Below are 19632 nucleotides of genomic sequence, written 5' to 3'. Positions count from 1 at the left end.
ATTGTGGTTCCACAGCTCCTTCAGAGGCAGACTGAGACTTCCAAGATGTAACACAGAACACTACCATAGGTCATTCATCCCCTCTGCAGTAAAAGTGTATAGTTCTTCAGTTAAACTGGTACTGGCTAGGGCTGGGGGTAAACGATTATTTTTAAAACGATTATTCTGACGATTATTTTATCGAATAGTCGACTTTTCTAATGACTATTTATACAATTAATCTAATGATTATTTTTCTATTGCACAGTTAATAAAAACCAAAAAATCTCTAATAAATTCCTCCAAAAAATTGATTAATTGTTACTGTAAGAGAATAAACACTACAGGCCTCCCATTTTGTATAACACTGCTTTTATTGTGTTGCGGTTGTTTATGTTCTGGTGACGTGTAGAACTTGGGAGTGCAGGCTGCTGCCTGAGAGGTGGTTGGAGACGGAGTGTCTCCATGCTGCTTTGTTTTGGTCACTTATGTGCGTGAGGCAAGTGGTGTTACGACTCTTCCTGGGGAGTTTGGCTCGTGTGCAAAAAGGAAGGGACAATAACGCAGGATTTAAAAGTTAAAATGATGATCAGGTTTATTTACAACTACAAAAAAAACTAATCTTTCCATCGGTTGGGAGTAATAAAACTAATTCTGCCTGTGGGGAATTAAAACAAAAGTACAAATAACCTGGGATGTCCCACTGGGCAAAGATTACTGGATTCTGGACCAAAATAAGAATCTCCAAAGTTCCAAACTCTAAACTGGGCGGTTAAACCAAACTCAAGGTGATATTTTAAACTAAACCGAAAACCCACAACACTCTAAATGTAATAAAAGGGAGATTTTATTACATTTAGACATTTATTAATTTGTACCACAAATTATTATTTTTTATATGTGTTCAACATGTTTAAATATCGCTTGTTTAATTAACCAACATTTCTAGTGTACAGCGCCTTGTTTGGTTGTAATGCCTTGTGAATGCGCTTTATAAATAAAATTGGATTGGATTGAAAAAAGATGAACTCTAAACCAAAACGTAACAGCTTATCCAAACGCAAGAAGCTGTTAGCGAAAATGCTAACAGTAGCTTTACCAACGGTAAGTTCAAGTTGCCAAGTTTAAATAAACCAAAGGTACCCAGCAGCAAACAGACCAGCACGGAGGAGAGACTGCTACCACCAAAACAGCGCTCCTAATGTCTGAAAGAAGCTCCTTTATGAAGGGAGAAACGCTCCCGGTGATTTTCTGCATCTGCTATAGAGACGGAGCAGCGCATTTGACCCCGGAAGTTGTTGTCCATTGCCGGGAGACGAAGGCGGGCAAAACAGGAATCTAGTAGCGGACGGACGTTGTTCCGGGTCTTCGGTATTTGGCGGAGATGTTAGGGAAGGCGGAGAAGAGGGCAAACTAGAGGAAAAACAGGCAGATTCCTCCTCTATTTACAAACTCCTGGGGATGCAACAAGTGGGCGCGGTGCATCGACTACCGGATCTGACGTCGACGAATTTTTAGAATCGAGCCGTCAACGTCATCGAGGCTTCGCTACAGCCCTAGTACTGGCATTATCCTGTTAAACAATAACATCAGTGGAATATTTAGTATGTGTTTAATGTTTGTGCAATACCTGATGTACATCAGTATGTTTGCGTAGCTAGATGGAATCACTTCAGGGAGATGAGACGCATTGGGCTGTAATGTGACCTCAGAACCCTCAGCACGTAATTGCACACACGAAGGGTGCACCGAATGTGCATGCTGGTCCCTGACACGTTTGGCAGATGCCAACGCAAGAAGCAGAGCTGTCTTATATATTATCAATCGACTCAAGTGGTTCAAACAGTGCATCACACAGAGCATCCAGCACAACTGCTAGGCCCCAGGAAGGAATGCTTGGTTTAATTCCTGGTCTCAGTCTGCGGACCCCTTTCAGGAAGCAAACCGCAAGGGTTGTGCACTCAGTGTCACCCCATCAATGCCAACATTGCATGCAGTGATGTAAATCTTGATTGTAGAGAAGGGTAGTCCTTCCTCCACCAGCTCTTGTAAGAACATTAACACTTTTACGATGGGGCACTGGAATGGAGCAATATCTCGAAAGCCTGCCATTTTAAGGCATATACACTTCTAGTGGATGGCACCCTAGAGCACCGAATAGACTCAACCACACCCAAAGGGAGACCCCTGGCTAATGAGCTAGACCTCTCAGTAGGTAGACATGCAACATTAACAACTCTGGGCATGGATGAAGTATTTCTCCTGCTGCCTGCTAACTGTGATCGGGACGGGAAAGGGGCTCCCAGGGTTCCTCCACCAACAAGCTGATTATCTCAGCATACCATGACTTTGCTGGCCATCAAGGGGCCACCAGAATTAAGCATTGAAATGCATGCATCATGAGCAGTCCAAGTGGCACCACTGAAAACAGAGTCATCATGCCCAGTAGTTACAATATAGTTCCGAAGCGCAGAACTGAAATAGAGCTAGATGCCTGCAGAACGCTGTTATTCTGTGCTCTGAGAGACGGGCTTGGCCCGAAAGGGAGCAAATCTCCAGACCCAAGAAAGAGAACTGTTGACTTGGGGTCGGTGAGCTCTTTTGGAAATTTACCAAAAACCCAGATTCTGGATGTGAGACAACACCTGCTGTAGCTGTTCTACTGCTCTTTCTCTAGAACAGGCAATTAGCGCCCAGTTGTCCAAATATGCTAGGATGCAAATAGCCCCCTCCTTGAGAGGGTCTAACGCTGTTTCCACGCACTTTGTAAATGTGCGGGGTGCGAGCAACAGACTGAAGGGCATGGCTAGTTACTCTTAGGCTATGCCCTCGAAGGAAAATTGTAGGACCCGTCTGTGTTCCAGATGTATTGCTACATGAAAGCAAGCGTCCGTGAGAATGATCGTTGTGAACTAGTCGCCCGGGCTCATGGCGTTTAACAGTTGTCTCAAGGTTAGCATTTTGAATTTGAACATGCGGAGGTGTTTGTTTAGCATTCGTAGGTCCAAAATGGGACGTAACCCATGTCCTTTTTTCGGAACTACAAAGTAGTGGCTGTAACCACCTTTGTCTGTTTCAGAAGCTGGGACCACATGTATTGCCCCCTTCTCCAGTAGGGTATTTATTTCCTCTCTATAAACGATTGCTGCTTCGAATCCCACAATACTGTTTACGACTGAGCAGAAGCGGGGTGGTCTGACCTGGAACTGTAACCGCAGTGACCGTTTTCTCTACCCATGGGGACGGGGCGCATGCAAGCCAGTGAGAGAGACGCTCTGAGACGACTGACCTGTTGTACCACAGGCAGGGAGATGCTGCCTTCTGCTGAAGTGGGTAGAAACAGCTCAGCGGGCTGACATGCCCTTAGGCAATGGTTGATTTTGAGTTTTATTTTTTTTTTTACACATTTTTCACTGATCAAACTGTGTGTTTTGGGGAAAAATGCTGGGGAGACTGTGTGTGGGGAACGCAGCGCCTTTTGGGGCTGGGGCCTCTGAACACATAGGCTGCAATCTCTGAAAGCAGGCTTGACCGCGGAGCGTACAGGTCTCTCCGCTCCGGGGGTCCAAATGGAGATGGTTGCTCATTGCTAGGATGAGTGCGTCTTCTTGCGTCGAGACGAACGGTCTCGCTCGAAGTTCGAGGGTGGGCCCTTGCTCCTGGCCGACTGTCAAGGAACTTGCTTCTGGGATTGGGGCTGCTGAGGCACATCTCCTGTGCATGCAGGCATGGTCATCCTCTTGGTTGGTGGTGGGGTAGTCTTTGGTTTGCGGGAGCTCATACTGGGCCACCCTCTCGCGTCCCGTCTGGGAATGATGCATCAGTACGCCTCGGTTTGCTTCTTCTGGAACTCAAAATTTGTCTGTATTGCATCCAAGGACTGCTCAAAACACCCCTCATTAGACACTGGCATGTCCAGATACACAGCCCGGTCCCTGTCCGGGACATCTGGGAGGATTAGCCACAGGTGTCATTGGGCTACCATTGTTGATGCCATTCCCCTCCCTAGTGAGAGCGCTGCACAACAGGACGTGCAAAAAATGTAGTCAGCCGTAACTCGAATCTCATCCAGGAGGGGGGGTGAGAGGGCTGTCAGGTGGCACAGGGTCACCCACTTCCGACAAGCACATAGCCTGATATGTTTGTAGCATTGTAGCTAAACTCAGAGCGCAAGCAGTGGTTACCTGAGCCCGGTAGATTTTTTCCAGTTGAGACAATGAGATTGTTTGGAAGGCAGGGCTGTGTAGCCACTCACACCCAGGTTGTGTGACAATGCAAAATGGTTCCATTGAGGGGCGACCAACCAGCCCGGCCTTTTCGGCACCCTCGAGGTCCACATTTTGGGTGAAACGAGGCACAGTAGTTCATGTGGACAGCGGCTTGTTCCAGGAGGACGCTAGCTCCGTCACAAAATCCGGGAACATGGGCAGCCGATTCTTAACCACAGCTGGCTCTGATGGGAGTAAGAACCCCTTAAGTCTGGAGGCTTTCTGAGCTGGAGGAGGAGGGGGCCACTCCACATCCAATTTTTCGGCAACACGGCAGAAAGAGGAATAAAGGAGCGGTCGTCCTGGGTTACTGGAGAAGCGGCAGTGGCAGTCAAAGGTGCACACTGAGCCACAGAAAAATTGTCATCTACAGCCATGTCGTGGCCTAAAGGTGTGATTAAAATTGTCTTCAATCAGACCAAGCGAGGGAGTGATATCCCATACTATATGTGTTGTACCAAGTGAATCGACTGAAAGGGAACCAAGTTTTCTTTTATTTGTTGTTTTTAGTGGTTGAAGGTTACAGTAATAGCTTATTGCCTTGGTGTGTTTACCTGTAACTTGTTGTTATTTTCTTCCTTTTCAAGTGTATGTGCTGCTATAGAAGTGAATTTCCCTACTGTCAGATTAATAAAATCTATTCTATTCTATCATGCTGTGGGGCTGTGGGGCCAGTGCAGGGACTGGTAATCTTGTTAAAGTTGAGGGACGCATCGATTCCACTCATTATCAGTAGATTCTGTGTAGACCAATATCCAGCAATCAATGACAGAGCTGAAGCTATGGAGTAGGATTTGGACTGGATTCATACGGGCTTAACTAAAAGAAAACGTCATGAAATTAAACACTGCATAGTTTCAACAGAACTCTGAAGGATGTATTAAGCTGCTTAATTGCAAGTTAGAGACTCCCATGAACCGATGTTCAGAGAAACATAATAGAAACTCGTTTTAAACAATTTTTTTACACATAAATTATTTAGACTTTTTTAGAGTAATTTTTTGTGAGAAAAATTTATTTATTTTCTCAAACTAAGTGACATCAGCTGAGGGAGTCCTGTTAGCTTAATCCAGAGAAAAATATGGATTCTAATGCCGGCTCTGACACAGGAAATTTTTTAATGTTTATATATATATACTTAAGATGGACCTACATAGCATTCTGGGATGTGCGCGGCCATGTTGGAAGGTTGACGAGCATAAATAAACCGTGAAACAAATGGTACCCTTGTAGAGAAGAAGCAGATTTGGGTGAAAGAAACAAACAACATTATAAAATCCCAAAAAGGATGCGTAATATACAGGGATGCGTTAATTAAAGACGTCGAGGACCGGTATGTGGACACAATCAGCATTATAAATGGTTTTTATCCACATGAAAGACCCAAGACTAGAGCACTGATGACATATTGTTGCCACCGCAGTTCTGCATAATGGACATTTTCAGCATTCTTGTTTGTGGTGTGAGCGGATGTAAACGTCCAGATGAGAGATAGTTTTTTTCTAGTAAAACTATCAAAATTGGCATCCCACAGAAGAAGTGTAGCGAGAGAAGTTGTGTTGTGTGTCAGCGCCCACATTAGCTCACCGGTGTGTGTGTGTCATGTGCTTGTCACGGTTGAAGGAAAGAAACGATGTATAAAAAACGTACACCATCTGTAATTTACCAGAATGAAAATAATCCAGAAGGTGATGTTTGGTCGCCTTATAGCTGCGAGCCAACGACATTTTGTTAAGCTAGACCAGGGGTGTCAAACTCAAACTCACACGGGGCCGAAATGAAACTCTGGGATGGAGTCGAGGGCCAAACTTAATATTTTTGAAAAAGTGATGACAAATTTGCACATTATCTTTATCAACATATATGCAATTTTGAACCTTTAAATTTAGAAACAAACATATTTCTGCATTAACACTGAATGTGGAATAACCGAATCACACACGAGCAAGTCCGTTTTAAATAAAAGGCATCAGTGGTATTCATTACTTGTGGTATAATCAGCATTTTTAAAATCTATTCAGGATTTATGTTTTCTTGTTTATTCATTTTTCTTATTTTTATCCTCCTTTTTTTCTCCTGTAATACGTGTCATCGCTGCTGTGACATCTAGCTTTCCCCACTCAGAAACAATAAAGGATTTTCTATTCTATTCATCTGTCTGCAGCCTTTCCACTTCCTGTTTACTGTAGGTTAAATCTTTTCTCACGGGCCAACAACAAAATAAAAATATCATTTTATCTTAAATGAAAATGCAACATCTCACCTGTTAACTTTCATGTTTTGGAGCAGAAAAAGAGCATAAAACCAACATATTTAAAGCTCAGTTTGCTCCACTGGTTTACTGTGATGCTCACCTGTTCCAGCCAGATACCTGCATCATGGGGCTGATCTGAGCTGAGGAGGAGACTCCTGTTGTTTTGTTCATCTTCATCATAATAATGACAACATTAGATGACAACAGGTGCTCACATAGGTTTGTGCTGCTGAACATGTCTGAGCAGCTTGACCACGTTGTTGTGTGTCGTGGGGGAAACACAACCACAGAGCCGTGCTGGTTTGAGCGTGTCGCTGGAGTTATATCAGCTCTGTCTGGAAGTTAGTTGGAAAACTTTCTCTTTAAGTCGTGAACGCATTACTGAGCGGCTAGAATATCCGTTTCTGGGCTTCAACGTCGGCAAATAGCTGAGTAAACTCGGCGCTGAGTGAGAGGAGTGTTTGTCCGAGACAGCGGAGCTGCAGACACCGGCAGCAGGCGCTGAAAAAACACAAAGGAGGAGGCTTCGTCGGCTCCTCGCTGACGCCGCAAAGCATCATGGGAGTTGAAGTCTTTGCGGTAAAATCGGCCAGTGGGCCAGTTTTAATTTATTTTTGATATTTATCTCGCGGGCCACATAAAAATGCTCCGCGGGCCGCATCTGGCCCACGGGCCTTGACTCTGACATATGTGAGCTAGATACTTGGTCTCTGTGGTTTTGCCTCTAAGCAGGAAAACGGTGAAAGGTTAGCTTGTTTTCCACCTTTATTCCCTTGGCGATCACGTGTGTTACTCCACAACACAGCAATGGTTTACTAGAGTTGTGTAATCACATTAATTTAAGCCGTAAGAAAGAGACTGAGCGTAGTACAGTACAGTAGTAACAAGCAACAAGTAAGGACTCACGCCTCCAACAGGGCGGATGTGTTGGTGATGACGTCACTATCACAAGCCCTATATCCATTCACGTAACGTAGTTTAGGGCTTAGAGAGAGGGAGAGGGATGCCTGTCATCCGGTTCTGGAGCTCATGCGGTCTTCTGTGTTTCAAAGAGATGGCTCATCTAGGAAGACTTACATGCAGAGGACCCAGGTTCGAATCCAGGCTGGGACATACAAGATTCAGATTCAGATGGCAATCAGAGTTTTTTTACAGTAATAAGAAGCCCAAATTTTATTTATTAAACGTCCAAATGAGACGTGCCAAAAGACGTTGAATTCGCGGCAAGAAAAGACAGTTCAACTTTCATTTTCAACACGAAGGGAAGTCTCAGACTGACTTTGTTTCAAATGTCATTAAATGTTGGAATGTTTGCTAGGAAGCCACCAGTGGATTATTTTTATGTATAACGGTGCTGCTCCTGAAATTCTCCCCACAAGTCTCGTTGCTACCCATTTTAAGCCAGAGTGCTTTAAAAATTTGGGGCAATGTCAGGCGAGGCGTTGGCGCGGACCACAGCGCCACGCCTGAGCCTGTGTAGGGGAAACGCTGGTGTATTAAGTTCATTCCTACCTGAACTCTTACCTAACAAGTAGCAAAGACTTTTTGCATTGTACTGTAAATTTCCATTTTCCTTGTTGAATGGTGCATGATGGTGCATAATCTCTGTATCATGAACATTTAGGACCTTCTGTCTTATTCCCAAAAACATTTACGACACACATTTATGGTGAAATATTTACACACTTTTGCAGGTAAGGGCCATGTGACCTGGAGGGGCATTAATTGGAGAACATGTCTTCTTGAGTGATGAACTGTTAACTCGTGGCCAGCAGGTAGTGAGGGGATATGTTGGAGAGATACACAGCACCCACGTATATTATGAGGGTGTGCAGTAGTTTAAGAAAATCGTTGATGTGATGTTTTTTGTTTTATCCCACATTACCAGAAGAACTAACAATAACTAAAGAAAAGTGCATCCTAGCATATCTAGTCATGGGCCTGTCCTAATATAAATGTAGCTGTTGAACAGGCGGTTCTGTTGTGTTCTGGTGAAGCTGAGGCCATGCTGGCCTTACAGAAGCATTTTTGTCCCATCTGCTGCACACTGAGTTCATTATGGTCCCATTACTTTGCTGGTTTTCTGAAGCAGTCACTAACCACTCTACTATCCCATTGTTGAGCTGGCTGGAATAAGAGTCTGATTGTCTTGTTGTCTCCCAACAGCTGTCTGTCTACTCCCAGTCTCCACAGTGGTGACTAGTTGAAGCGTGCACTGCAGATTTATGAACTCACAACATGAAGCAGAATGAAGATCCATAAAACAGTCAAAGCCCTACATGTGGCATAGGATGACAAAATGCTACAATCTTCTTTCTCTTCCAACTTTTCCCTTCAGGGGTTGAAACCGATAATCATCTGTCTCATTTAGTCCTATACTAAAATCCTCCAGTGTTGCGTAAAATAGTATTTACAAATGCTGCTTTTGAAAGGCTTCTAGGGCAGCATTCAGAGTGACCTGTGCTGGTCCTCCACCATTCAGGTGGTACAACAATGTTATGCCACCCCTACGTATCCTAGCGCTAAACAGTAACTTAGGCAAATATTAGCATTTGCTACAGGTCAAGATATAGCCTAGATATTTGTATTTCAGTTGTGATTAGATGATCAGTGTGGTGTGATGGAGTGCAGTTATTGGACAATAAACATCTGGAATTAAAACGTTTTATATATTATCAAGAAATAAAGTATATCATCAGTCTTTGAGGTTGAGATGACTATTAGTCCTCGGTTCCCTTGAAGGTTCTGGGATGGTAGGAGCTTTTGGGACACTATATTAGATATATAGCTACTATATATGTCATTTTCATTTATAAAAGTAGTCCATACAACCGACCCGGACCACGCCGTTCATGGCCCCCCTTCAGTTGTAGCTACATTGAATAATAGAGCGGTATGGTTGGGGAGGAGCGGCTGGCGTCACACAACACAGTCCAGTAGTATGATAGGACGGTACGCATGGTGAGGCATCACAGCTGTGGTGTTCAAAGTGCAGCATGCAGCCAATCCTTTTGTTTAACTAGAAAACTATTTAGCTGGTATGGGTCTATTACCAAACCTAATCAAATCAATAGGTCACTCACTCACTCACTCACTCACTCACTCACTCACTCACTCACTCACTCACTCACTCGCGTTTTTCTCCACTGTTGTCCCCTCTTGGCCAGGGATAGTAAAAACCTATGACTGCTGTAAAGTGACACAAGGGACTTTTATTTTATTTTTACATTTCCCAGAAGACAACAGTGTTAAAAAATGCATTACTGGGACAATGAGGGTGAGTGAACAAAGTGCAGCCCACGTACCTCTTTTCCCTTGCCCGGACACGGGTCCCAGGGTCCCCCCTCTAGAACCAGGCCATGGGCTTTCACCCATGGAGCCCGGCCGGGCACAGCCCATAAAGGAGACGTGGCTCCCCCATCCAATAGGCTCACCACTTCTGGGAGGGGCCAAGGGGGTCAGGTGCAGGTGTGTGATGGGTGGTACCCGAAGGAGAGTACCTTGGCGGTCTTGAATCTTTGGTCAGTCATTGGTTTATTTCTGTTATTGCAGCCTTGCAGTGTATCAATAAAGAACTGGTGATATAAGATGGGGACATCAGTAGCTCGGGAGATATAGCAGGTTGTCTAGTGATCAGGGTTGCTGGTTCAATCCCAGCTACTTCCTGGGATTTCTACTGTTGTGTCCTTGGGCAAGATGCTTGTTTTCATTGACTTTTGATGTGCTACTACTAGTTTATCCGGTTAATTATAGATCCACTAGGATAAATACAATAAAGTTTATCTTTCACCAAATACAATATTTACTAAGACATCACAATATAACTATAGACACATTACTTGTCTTTGTGTGTGTGTGTGTGTGTGTGTGTGTGTGTGTCTGTGTCTGTGTCTGTGTCTTCTTCCTGTTAAAAGGGAGTTTTCCTCTCCACTGTCGCTGCATGCTTGCTTAGTATGAGGATTGCTGTATAGTCACTGACACTCGTCAGTGACTTGATGCAATTTGCTGGATTCCTTATATAGGAAACATTATTTCTGGTTGGCATAATGAACTGTGAATTGGAATGTTTATTATGTGAAGTGCCTTGAGACGACTCTTGTCGTGATTTGGCGCTATATAAATAAACTTGAATTGAAACTTACGGTCAGTGGGGCCAGTGAGGCAAAATGGTACCCCCCCCCCCCCCCCCAGTTTACGTGAGTGAGTGACTGAGTGACTGAGTGAGTGAGTGATCCTCAGCAAAGCGCTACATAAATTTTTTTTAACGCCTGCAAAGCCTTCAGAACAATTTCATTTAGGTAAATCGCAACACTGAATATGTCTGCTTGTCGTGTCTGTAGGCTTTCAAGGAGATGCTGTATGCTGCTCAGGACCAAGCACCATCTGTGGAAGGTAACACACACACACACACACACACACGCACACACAGGATGGTGTTTTATTGACTCGTTATAGAACTAAAAGCAAAAAAAGAATGGACCATTTAGATGGGTTTGTTATTTTTTCTAACCTGCTACTTTTCACTAAGGTCTCAGTGATGAAAGATGAGTTAATGAACTAATTTTACCAGATAAAATTCAGATATTTGCTCATTTCTCACTCATTTTCATGATGATGATGATAATGATGACATCACTACATTTATTAAGGTCTGTTCTTAGTATCTAAATGATGTTTTCTAGAGGTCATATTTCTGTCAGTTATTATTGTAAACGATACAAAATTCCTTAAATCAGTGTTTTGTGAACCTGAGTGTCATAGCTGACATCATACTGATGTTTGAGCACGCAGAAGACGTTAATACCTGTAATGAGGTTGTATTCCAGCTCGGACTGGAGTTAAACAAAGTTCTCAGCACTACGTGATTAGGTTCATTGGAGCAGCTGCAGCTCTATTTCTCAGCCTTTCACCAGCTTTCTGAAGTCAGTAAGTGCTTCATGTTGGCCTGTGCGCTGAAGTTTTGTCTGAAGTGTATTGCTCCAGCACTTCCAGAGGGTTGAAGGCTTTTCTATTACTAAGCAAACACGTGAGACCATTTTGCAGTTGTTTCAGATCTACAGAGATTTTTCCTACAAAAATGAAAATACTTTGTTCTTTTCATTCACATAAGAAATCTTTATCGTTACAGGTTTTTTAAATTTTACAATAAAATAAATTTTGCATTCATTAAAGACAAAGTTCACTCCTTCCTTTCTACACATTTGAAATTGTCTAGTACACATGAGTCGATTTCTGTGGGGAAGAAAGCTCTGGTCCTCCTGTTTCAGGAACTGGAAGTTAGCTGGAGCAGAACACAGCAGGACTTGAAGTCTTATTTTTCAGATATTTGGACATCTTGCCTCTGATTGGCTAAGAACAACGTTACTCTACCACCGTCTCTTTGCTTTGCAACACAGATGTTTTAAAGTGTCTGTGTGTAGTTTACTGGGGGCAGTACATGCATACATTTCAGGGTAGTTTTTAGGAGTGTTAACGGTACGCTAAACTCGTATTCGTTTATTAAACGAGGTTCTTTTCGTTTCGGACTTGAAGGTGTTTTGAGTTACCTTGACATGTTTCGACCGTCGTCTGCGGTCTTCCTCAGAAATGTCGCGGTAGATCTGACAGATCCGGGTTGGTTGCGCCCACCAGGAGAACAGCTGATAAAGATGCGTCACACAAACATCTGTGGCATTTCTGAGGAAGACCGCAGACGACGGTCGAAGCATGTCAAGGTAACTCGAAACACCTTCATGTCCGAAACGAAAAGAACCTCGTTTAATATTAAAAAAGAGGACATAATGAACATTGTAAAGGAAACTCGTATTCGGTTCGGGTCAGTATTTCGAAGGGCTCGGTTCGATTCATTGTTGGTATATTATTATTAGATTTATTTATTTATTTAATATCTGAAGCGGCTCCTATAGTGAGCAGAACAGGGTGTCATCACAGGCTGCTAATCTAGCATGATGTATTTAATTATTTCACAGGTTATTTGCACAGACATATATATACATAGATGCCCCGTCGACTGTCACTGTCTATTGGAGATGCCGTAGTGGCCGACCGCCATTTTAGATAGATTAGCCCCCAGTACATTCATTTCTACTGAGGAAGGTGCTTACCCAACTATCAGGTGGGCTAGCAAAGCCAATAGTAATCCCATGTGATCCATTTTCAATAGTTTTCAATTGTACGCTGATTGTTGTAACTGTAGGCTGCACTGAAAGGGGCATATTTGCTCATTCTGCATTGACTTTGGAGAGTGAGGAGACCCATCCAACATGGCGGCGATGCTGTTACACTCTCCAGCACCCAATGGGGCGTGCATCTACATATTCATGTCTATGATTTGCGCAGCGCACTCAGGCCGGGGACACACCGGCCGCCGAAGCGCCGGGAGGCGAAGCGCTCACGAAATTCGGCCGCTGCTCGCTGCTCCTCAGTTCAGACCAGATGCTTGTTTCTCCGCTCCGGTCGAGGCGCGCCTCGTAGTTTTTCTTTTAACCACTTGGTGTCCTCCATTTCCTCTCTGCCTTTTCTCTGCTCTTTTCCTCTACACCCCCCTCCCCCTTGCTGTTTGTACGTGTGTGTGTGTGAACCAGTTGTTAATAGCTGGCCTACGACTTTCTGCCTCTCTGTCCTGTTTGCTCCGTGGTCACACACACACACAAGTGTCTGTTTACGAACACATTTCACTATCGCAGAATTGTATTTTGAAATGCTTTATTTTGTTAAATTTACCGGCCTGCCTCTTATGTCTAAGTTTTACTTCCTGCCAGAATTGATGCGGTTCACCCGCGGCTCATGAACAAAATGGAGCAGACGCCGAAACGATCGCTGCACGGCGCGGGCTGGAGTACCGGCGCGCTGCGCTTCAGCGGCCCATTTGGTCTGTAGAATAGGATAACAAGGGCGCCGAATGAAGGCGGTCCCCTTTTCGCGGCGCTTCGGCGGCCGGTGTGTCCCCGACGTCACACAGACGAGTGCTGTATTTGACGTGTTTTTATTTCTTAAAAACTGACCTCACACCGCCCAGAGTTTCTTCTTTAAAACTTGTATGAAATAACGAGCTTCCTCCGCACCGTATTTTTGTCGTAAGATGAAAAACTGACATCAGTTGTCACAGCGGAAAAGTTCAGCATGGTTGTTTACTTGTTTGCCGCTGCGTGCCTGCACACTGGGAGAGAAGGGAGGGAGAGGCGACACGACGCTCCGTTCAGAGTCTCAACACAGACTCCACAGCAGCAGCGACAGTCAACTGGTCTGATCCGCTCTGAAAGACGTTGATTAGAATTTGAAGATCACATTTTTTGAACGGAGACCGGGCTCGTGCAGCCATCATGCGTCGTCACTCAATACAGCATCCGTGCGTAAACTCACCGAGGAACTTTTGTCCGCTGCACTTAGATCACGCAAATGCGTGAAAAATTCATTATTCCAAAGGGGAAAAATTAAAACGGTAATGGTACGCAAGTGGACCGAACCAAACTGCCCAAACCGCAACGGTTCAAATAACCCTGTGAACTGTTACACCCTAGTAGTTTTACACCATATTGCTGTGACTGTTGCTTGTTTAAAAAACCATTACAGTAAATGTTGTTTCCTGTGAAGCAGAAAGCATGCGACCTCTGCATGACTCCTCAGACTTTGATGGTCCTTAAGTTAATTCTATTGAGAGAATTTTGATGCTAGTTTTCTGGCGCTGCAGTTTCTGAATCTGCAATACCGCTCGGCCAAGCAGTTAACCGGGCAAAAGTATTTTACCTGGTTACAACATTAACAGCAATTAACCGGTTAACCATATACATCCCTAGAAAGTGGTAACACAACTTCCGTAATTCGTATGTCCAGCCATTCATCTAGTGTGCGGCATCGACAGGCGCAGGCCCCTAAGCTGGCCAGAAGAAAACATGGAGTCCTTGAAAGTTAACTCATTCACTGCCAATCAGAATCAGAGAGAATCAGAGAGAATTTTATTGCCAGCGCTCCAGCGAACGAGAGCATAGGAACTTGACTCCACAGAACAGCCTGACCAAGGTTACACACACACATATAGACAGAACAGATACAGGCAGACCACGAGAACAGCCATAACGGCGCTCAATGACGACTAAGTCACAATGCAACCATAGACACATTGCTTGGTGTGTGTGTGTGTGTGTGTGTGTGTGTGTGTGTGTGTGTGTGTGTGTGTGTGTGTGTGTGTGTGTGTGTGTGTGTGTGTGTGTGTGTGTGTGTGTGTGTGTGTGTGTGTGTGTGTGTGTGTGTGTGTGTGAGTCGTGGTGGATGGCTGCTTATACTGAGCCAGGATTCTCTGGAGATTTCCTCTCCACTGTCGCTGCATGCTTGCTTAGTATGAGGATTGCTGTATAGTCACTGACACTAGTCAGTGACTCGATGCAATTTGCTGGGTTCCTTATATAGGAAACATTATTTCTGATTGGCTTAATGAACTGACCTGAATTAGAATGTTTATTTTGTGAAGTGCCTTGAGACGACTCTTGTCGTGATTTGGCGCTATATAAATAAAATTGAATTGAATAAAATTTGCATTTTTTTTTATGTTTGGGCATCGGAACGAGCCCCCGTGCTGAGAGAACAAACATCTCAGCTCTGAAGCCGATCTTCATCCGCATACGTCACAGATCACATGATCAGGAAGCAGAACATCCATGTGTTAGGAGATCGTTTTGGGCCGTTCCTGTAAAAAAAAGTGAGGCGCGAACCGGAAAAGCTTCTGCCGATCACAATTCGACAACGGATTATGAAAGAACAGATAAACGCGCGGATTCTTCCTGATTTACGAGGTGAGCCTTCTCTTAGTTTTAGTAGTTTTGGCGTCGACATCATCTTAGCGAACAATGTTCTGTGATTCTTAAACAGTAAAAATGGCGAGAAACGCTGACAGCGAAGGGCTTTAGCGATCAGGAAACGGCTGGCAGTGAGTGAAGTGACAGTGTGACGTAGATCTGTCAGGATTTTCTAATCCTATAGTTTCACTGTCTGTTTTCCATCAGAAGCTAATGCAGGAGATCGGTGTAGGAGACTATTTTCATGTTCAGCCTGTGTGAAACTCAGGGTGACTGATCATATTTTAAAAACAAGTAAAAAACAGTTTCTCAGTAAACTTGCTTTGTTGCAAGAAGACATGTAAACAACAAACAGAACAAGCTTACCTTTAGCACTTGGTCACAAGTTTCTGGGTTCTTATTGAAAAACAACTTTAGAATTGATCCGTATGCAGCAGCCTCGCTTGCTCCTGTGAGTGCAGCATGCTGCGTCATGTTGGTCTTTTCGGGATTCAACCTGGAGTCTGATGGAGGTCAGATTTAAATTATGATGTAAACAAACAAAGTTTAGATCTCAGTAAATATTTCAGGATGAAGCCCCTCTGTGTGAACATAGCCTAATGCAGCAATTCAGTTTATTTATACAGCGCCAAATCACATCAAGAGTCGTCTCGAGGCACTTCACAAAATAAAACATTCCATCTGAGTTCAGTTCGTTATGCCAGTTAGTTCCGTTTCTTACATAAGGAACCCAGCAGATTGCATCAAGTCACCGACTTGTTGTGTCGGAGACTTTACAGCAATCCCCGTAAACTTTGTTGTGTTCCTCTAAACGTTCTTGAACGATTTCTGTTGGAGATCCGTTAGCTAGTTGAGAGAGGTCACAGGAAAAGCCCTGACTCACCCAACCAGGTGTTAAACCTTATTTATCCAGGGAGAACTCATTGAGATCCAAGATCATTTTCACAAAAGTATCTTTAGCCAGACAGGCCAAAGACTTTACAGGGAGTGCAGAATTATTAGGCAAATGAGTATTTTGTCTACATCGTCCTCTACATGCATGTTGTCTTACTTCAAGCTGTATAGGCTCGAAAGCCAGTTAAGCACATTAGGTGATGTGCATCTCTGTAATGAGAAGGGGTGTGGTCTAATGACACCAACACCCTATATCAGGTGTGCATAATTATTAGGCAACTTCCTTTCCTTTGGCAAAATGGGTCAAAAGAAGGACTTGAAAGGCTCAGAAAGGTAAAAAATAGTGAGATATCTTGCAGAGGGATGCAGCAGTCTTAAAACTGCAAAGCTTCTGAAGCGTGTTCATCGAACAATCAAGCGTTTCATTCAAAATAGTCAACAGGGTCGCAAGAAGCGTGTGGACAAACCAAGGCGCAAAATAACTGCCCATGAACTGAGAAAAGTCAAGCGTGCAGCTGCCAAGATGCCACTTTCCACCAGTTTGGCCATATTTCAGAGCTGCAACATCACTGGAGTGCTCAAAAGCACAAGGTGTGTGTAGGAGCCATATGTGTCATTTCTTTTTATGCACTTGGGAGGAGGCTTGGCCTCATGTTATTGGTTAATTGCACCAGCCTACTTAAGCCAACACAGATTGGACTCAGGGGTGGCTGGATGGGACAAACAGTTTTTTACTGTGTGGCGAGGACTGTGGCTGTATGTAATGGACTCTGCGGACTGTCATTGGGGCAAGTAATGCATTCACTGAAACCCAATTTAACTGCTGTAAATGGATCATGGACATTTTGGAACAAGACAACATAATAAACAACATCGGAAATAAACTCAAGCTGCATTTCTTTAAGCACACGTAAAGACCACCCGCAACAGCTACCAGGTAGTGCCAGTGTATAGGGCACTGGCGCTACAGTGTGCAATACTCAGAGACATGGCCAAGGTAAGAAAGGCTGAAAGACGACCACCACTGAACAAGACACACAAGCTGAAATGTCAAGACTGGGCCAAGAAATATCTCAAGACTGATTTTTCTAAGGTTTTATGGACTGATTAAATGAGAGTGAGTCTTGATGGGCCTGATGGATGGGCCCGTGGCTGGATTGGTAAAGGGCAGAGAGCTCCAGTCCGACTCAGACGCCAGCAAGGTGGAGGTGGAGTACTGGTTTGGGCTGGTATCATCTAAGATGAGCTTGTGGGGCCTTTTCGGGTTGAGGATGGAGTCGAGCTCAACTCCCAGTCCTACTGCCAGTTTCTGGAAGACACCTTCTTCAAGCAGTGGTACAGGAAGAAGTCTGCATCCTTCAAGAAAAACATGATGTTCATGCAGGACAATGCTCCATCACACACGTCCAAGTACTCCACAGCGTGGCTGGCAAGTAAGGGTATAAAAGAAGAAAAACTAATGACATGGCCTCCTTGTTCACCTGATCTGAACCCCATTGAGAACCTGTGGTCCATCATCAAATGTGAGATTTACAAGGAGGGAAAATCGTACACCTCTCTGAACCGTGTCTGGGAGGCTGTGGTTGCTGCTGCACGCAATGTTGATGGTGAACAGATCAAAACACTGACAGAATCCATGGATGGCAGGCTTTTGAGTGTCCTTGCAAAGAAAGGTGGCTATATTGGTCGCTGATTAGTTTTTGTATCGTTTTTGAATGTCAGAAATGTATATTTGGGAATGTGGAGATGTTATACTGGTTTCACTGGTAAAAATAAAAAATTTAAATGGGTATATATTTGTTTTTTGTTAAGTTGCCTAATAATTATGCACAGTAATAGTCACCTGCACACACAGATATCCCCCTAAAACAGCTCAAACTAAAAACTACTTCCAAAAACATTCAGCTTTGATATTAATGAGTTGTTTGGGTTCATTGAGAACATGGTTGTTGTTCAATAATAAAATTATTCCTCAAAAATACAACTTGCCTAATAATTCTGCACTCCCTGTAGAGTGAACACGGTCAGCGCAGACATCCTAACAGCTCTGAGGTCACACGTTTCTCTGCATCAACGCAGGCTTTTCTGTGATCTAGCATCTCTTCTACTGTATCAGAACACTTCAGCCCTTCAGGACTCAGACAGGTGTTTTTACACATGAACGGACTAAGAGAACTCTCCGCTCATGAAGCTGCTCTTTAGTTCAAAGGCCTGAGTAAGAGTTAAAAAGGGCGGTGCTAAAAAGGAGTAAAAACAGCCAAATGTAAAATTTAAGCTGTTATTAAGAGACAGACGTGTCATAATGATAATTATAATGATAATGACAATGACACCTGCTGAGACACCGAGAGAAAAGAGCAGAATAAGGTTAAAAAGGGATAAGCAGATTACAGTGGTCTGACTGTGTGGCTGTGTATTTATGATGGAGGGCGTGGTCGGGACGCTGCACTCGACTTAGTTTGGTGTCTGGTCTGGAACGCGGTGAATCACTGAATCTGCCCAGTCTGACTCAAAACCACCAGGCTGCTGTTTGGTTGTTGTTGATGTGAAGACGGGTTCAAAATAACCGTCGGAAAACACTAGTTCTGCTCTTTTTTTTACTCATGTTCACCAAAAACCTTCACAGCAGCAGCTTTTTATAGAGTTTAGATTTGAACAAATCTGGGAACAAAAATTGTAACTGATCTGATGGAATTCTCCAGAAGTGTTGATTCTGTATTTAGGAAACATTTTCTGTTCCCAGTCAGCTGAGAGGGTTGCACACTTTCTCATTGGGACAGTATTTTTCCTCATAGATTTTTTAATGCCTCTAAGAAAAGTAAAACTATACTAGATGCTGTGAGGAAAGTCTACCTCTAGGGATGCCCAGATATTAATGTTTTTGGGCCAATATCCGATATTACTATATCTGTTGAGGCTGATAACATATATATATATATATATATATATATATATATATATATATATATATACACAGTATATGTATATATATACATATATATAGGTTAAGAGGTGTGAATCTTCACTTGTCTCCCAATTCGATTACGAATATTGGGTCAACGATTCAATTCGATTCGATATCCCAATGCATCACTATTATTTCATATTGATTTGTTTTCATCGATAAATAGAAGATGTCAGATAATTGCTTTTTATTTTTTATTTTTTTAATCAAAAACATAGTTGACACAACCTGCCATCTCTGAAAAGCTCTCCATTCACAACAGGTTAGGACAAAACATTTTAAACGTTTAAGAAGATTTAACAAAGTAAAACATCTGTTTCCTGGTTCAACACCACGCCTCAGGCTGAGAAGAACACGCTTTGCAAAAACTCACAAAATCTAAAAAAGTACTGAAAACTTACAGGACACATAATGTAATAATAAAATCCATAATGTGTTCATATATGAGTGTTTAATGTCTCTGAGCAGCTTTAGAGTCAA

General features: G+C 43.4%; 1 protein-coding gene across 3 annotated transcripts in view; it reads left to right on the top strand.

Annotated features, from left to right (window-relative positions):
• Positions 1-19632, top strand: part of LOC107384366 (xenotropic and polytropic retrovirus receptor 1 homolog) — a 60715-nt gene that overhangs the window by 21132 nt on the left and 19951 nt on the right. For all 3 annotated transcript variants that reach the window (XM_015957604.3, XM_054744658.2, XM_070541764.1), the window contains one exon: positions 10842-10893. In XM_015957604.3, the coding sequence (XP_015813090.1) occupies positions 10842-10893 (52 nt within the window). The remainder of the gene's footprint in view (positions 1-10841; positions 10894-19632) is intronic.

Source organism: Nothobranchius furzeri, chromosome 11, assembly GCF_043380555.1.
Source record: "Nothobranchius furzeri strain GRZ-AD chromosome 11, NfurGRZ-RIMD1, whole genome shotgun sequence".
Lineage (NCBI taxonomy): Eukaryota > Metazoa > Chordata > Actinopteri > Cyprinodontiformes > Nothobranchiidae > Nothobranchius > Nothobranchius furzeri.
This window is presented reverse-complemented; position numbering and strand designations above follow the sequence as displayed.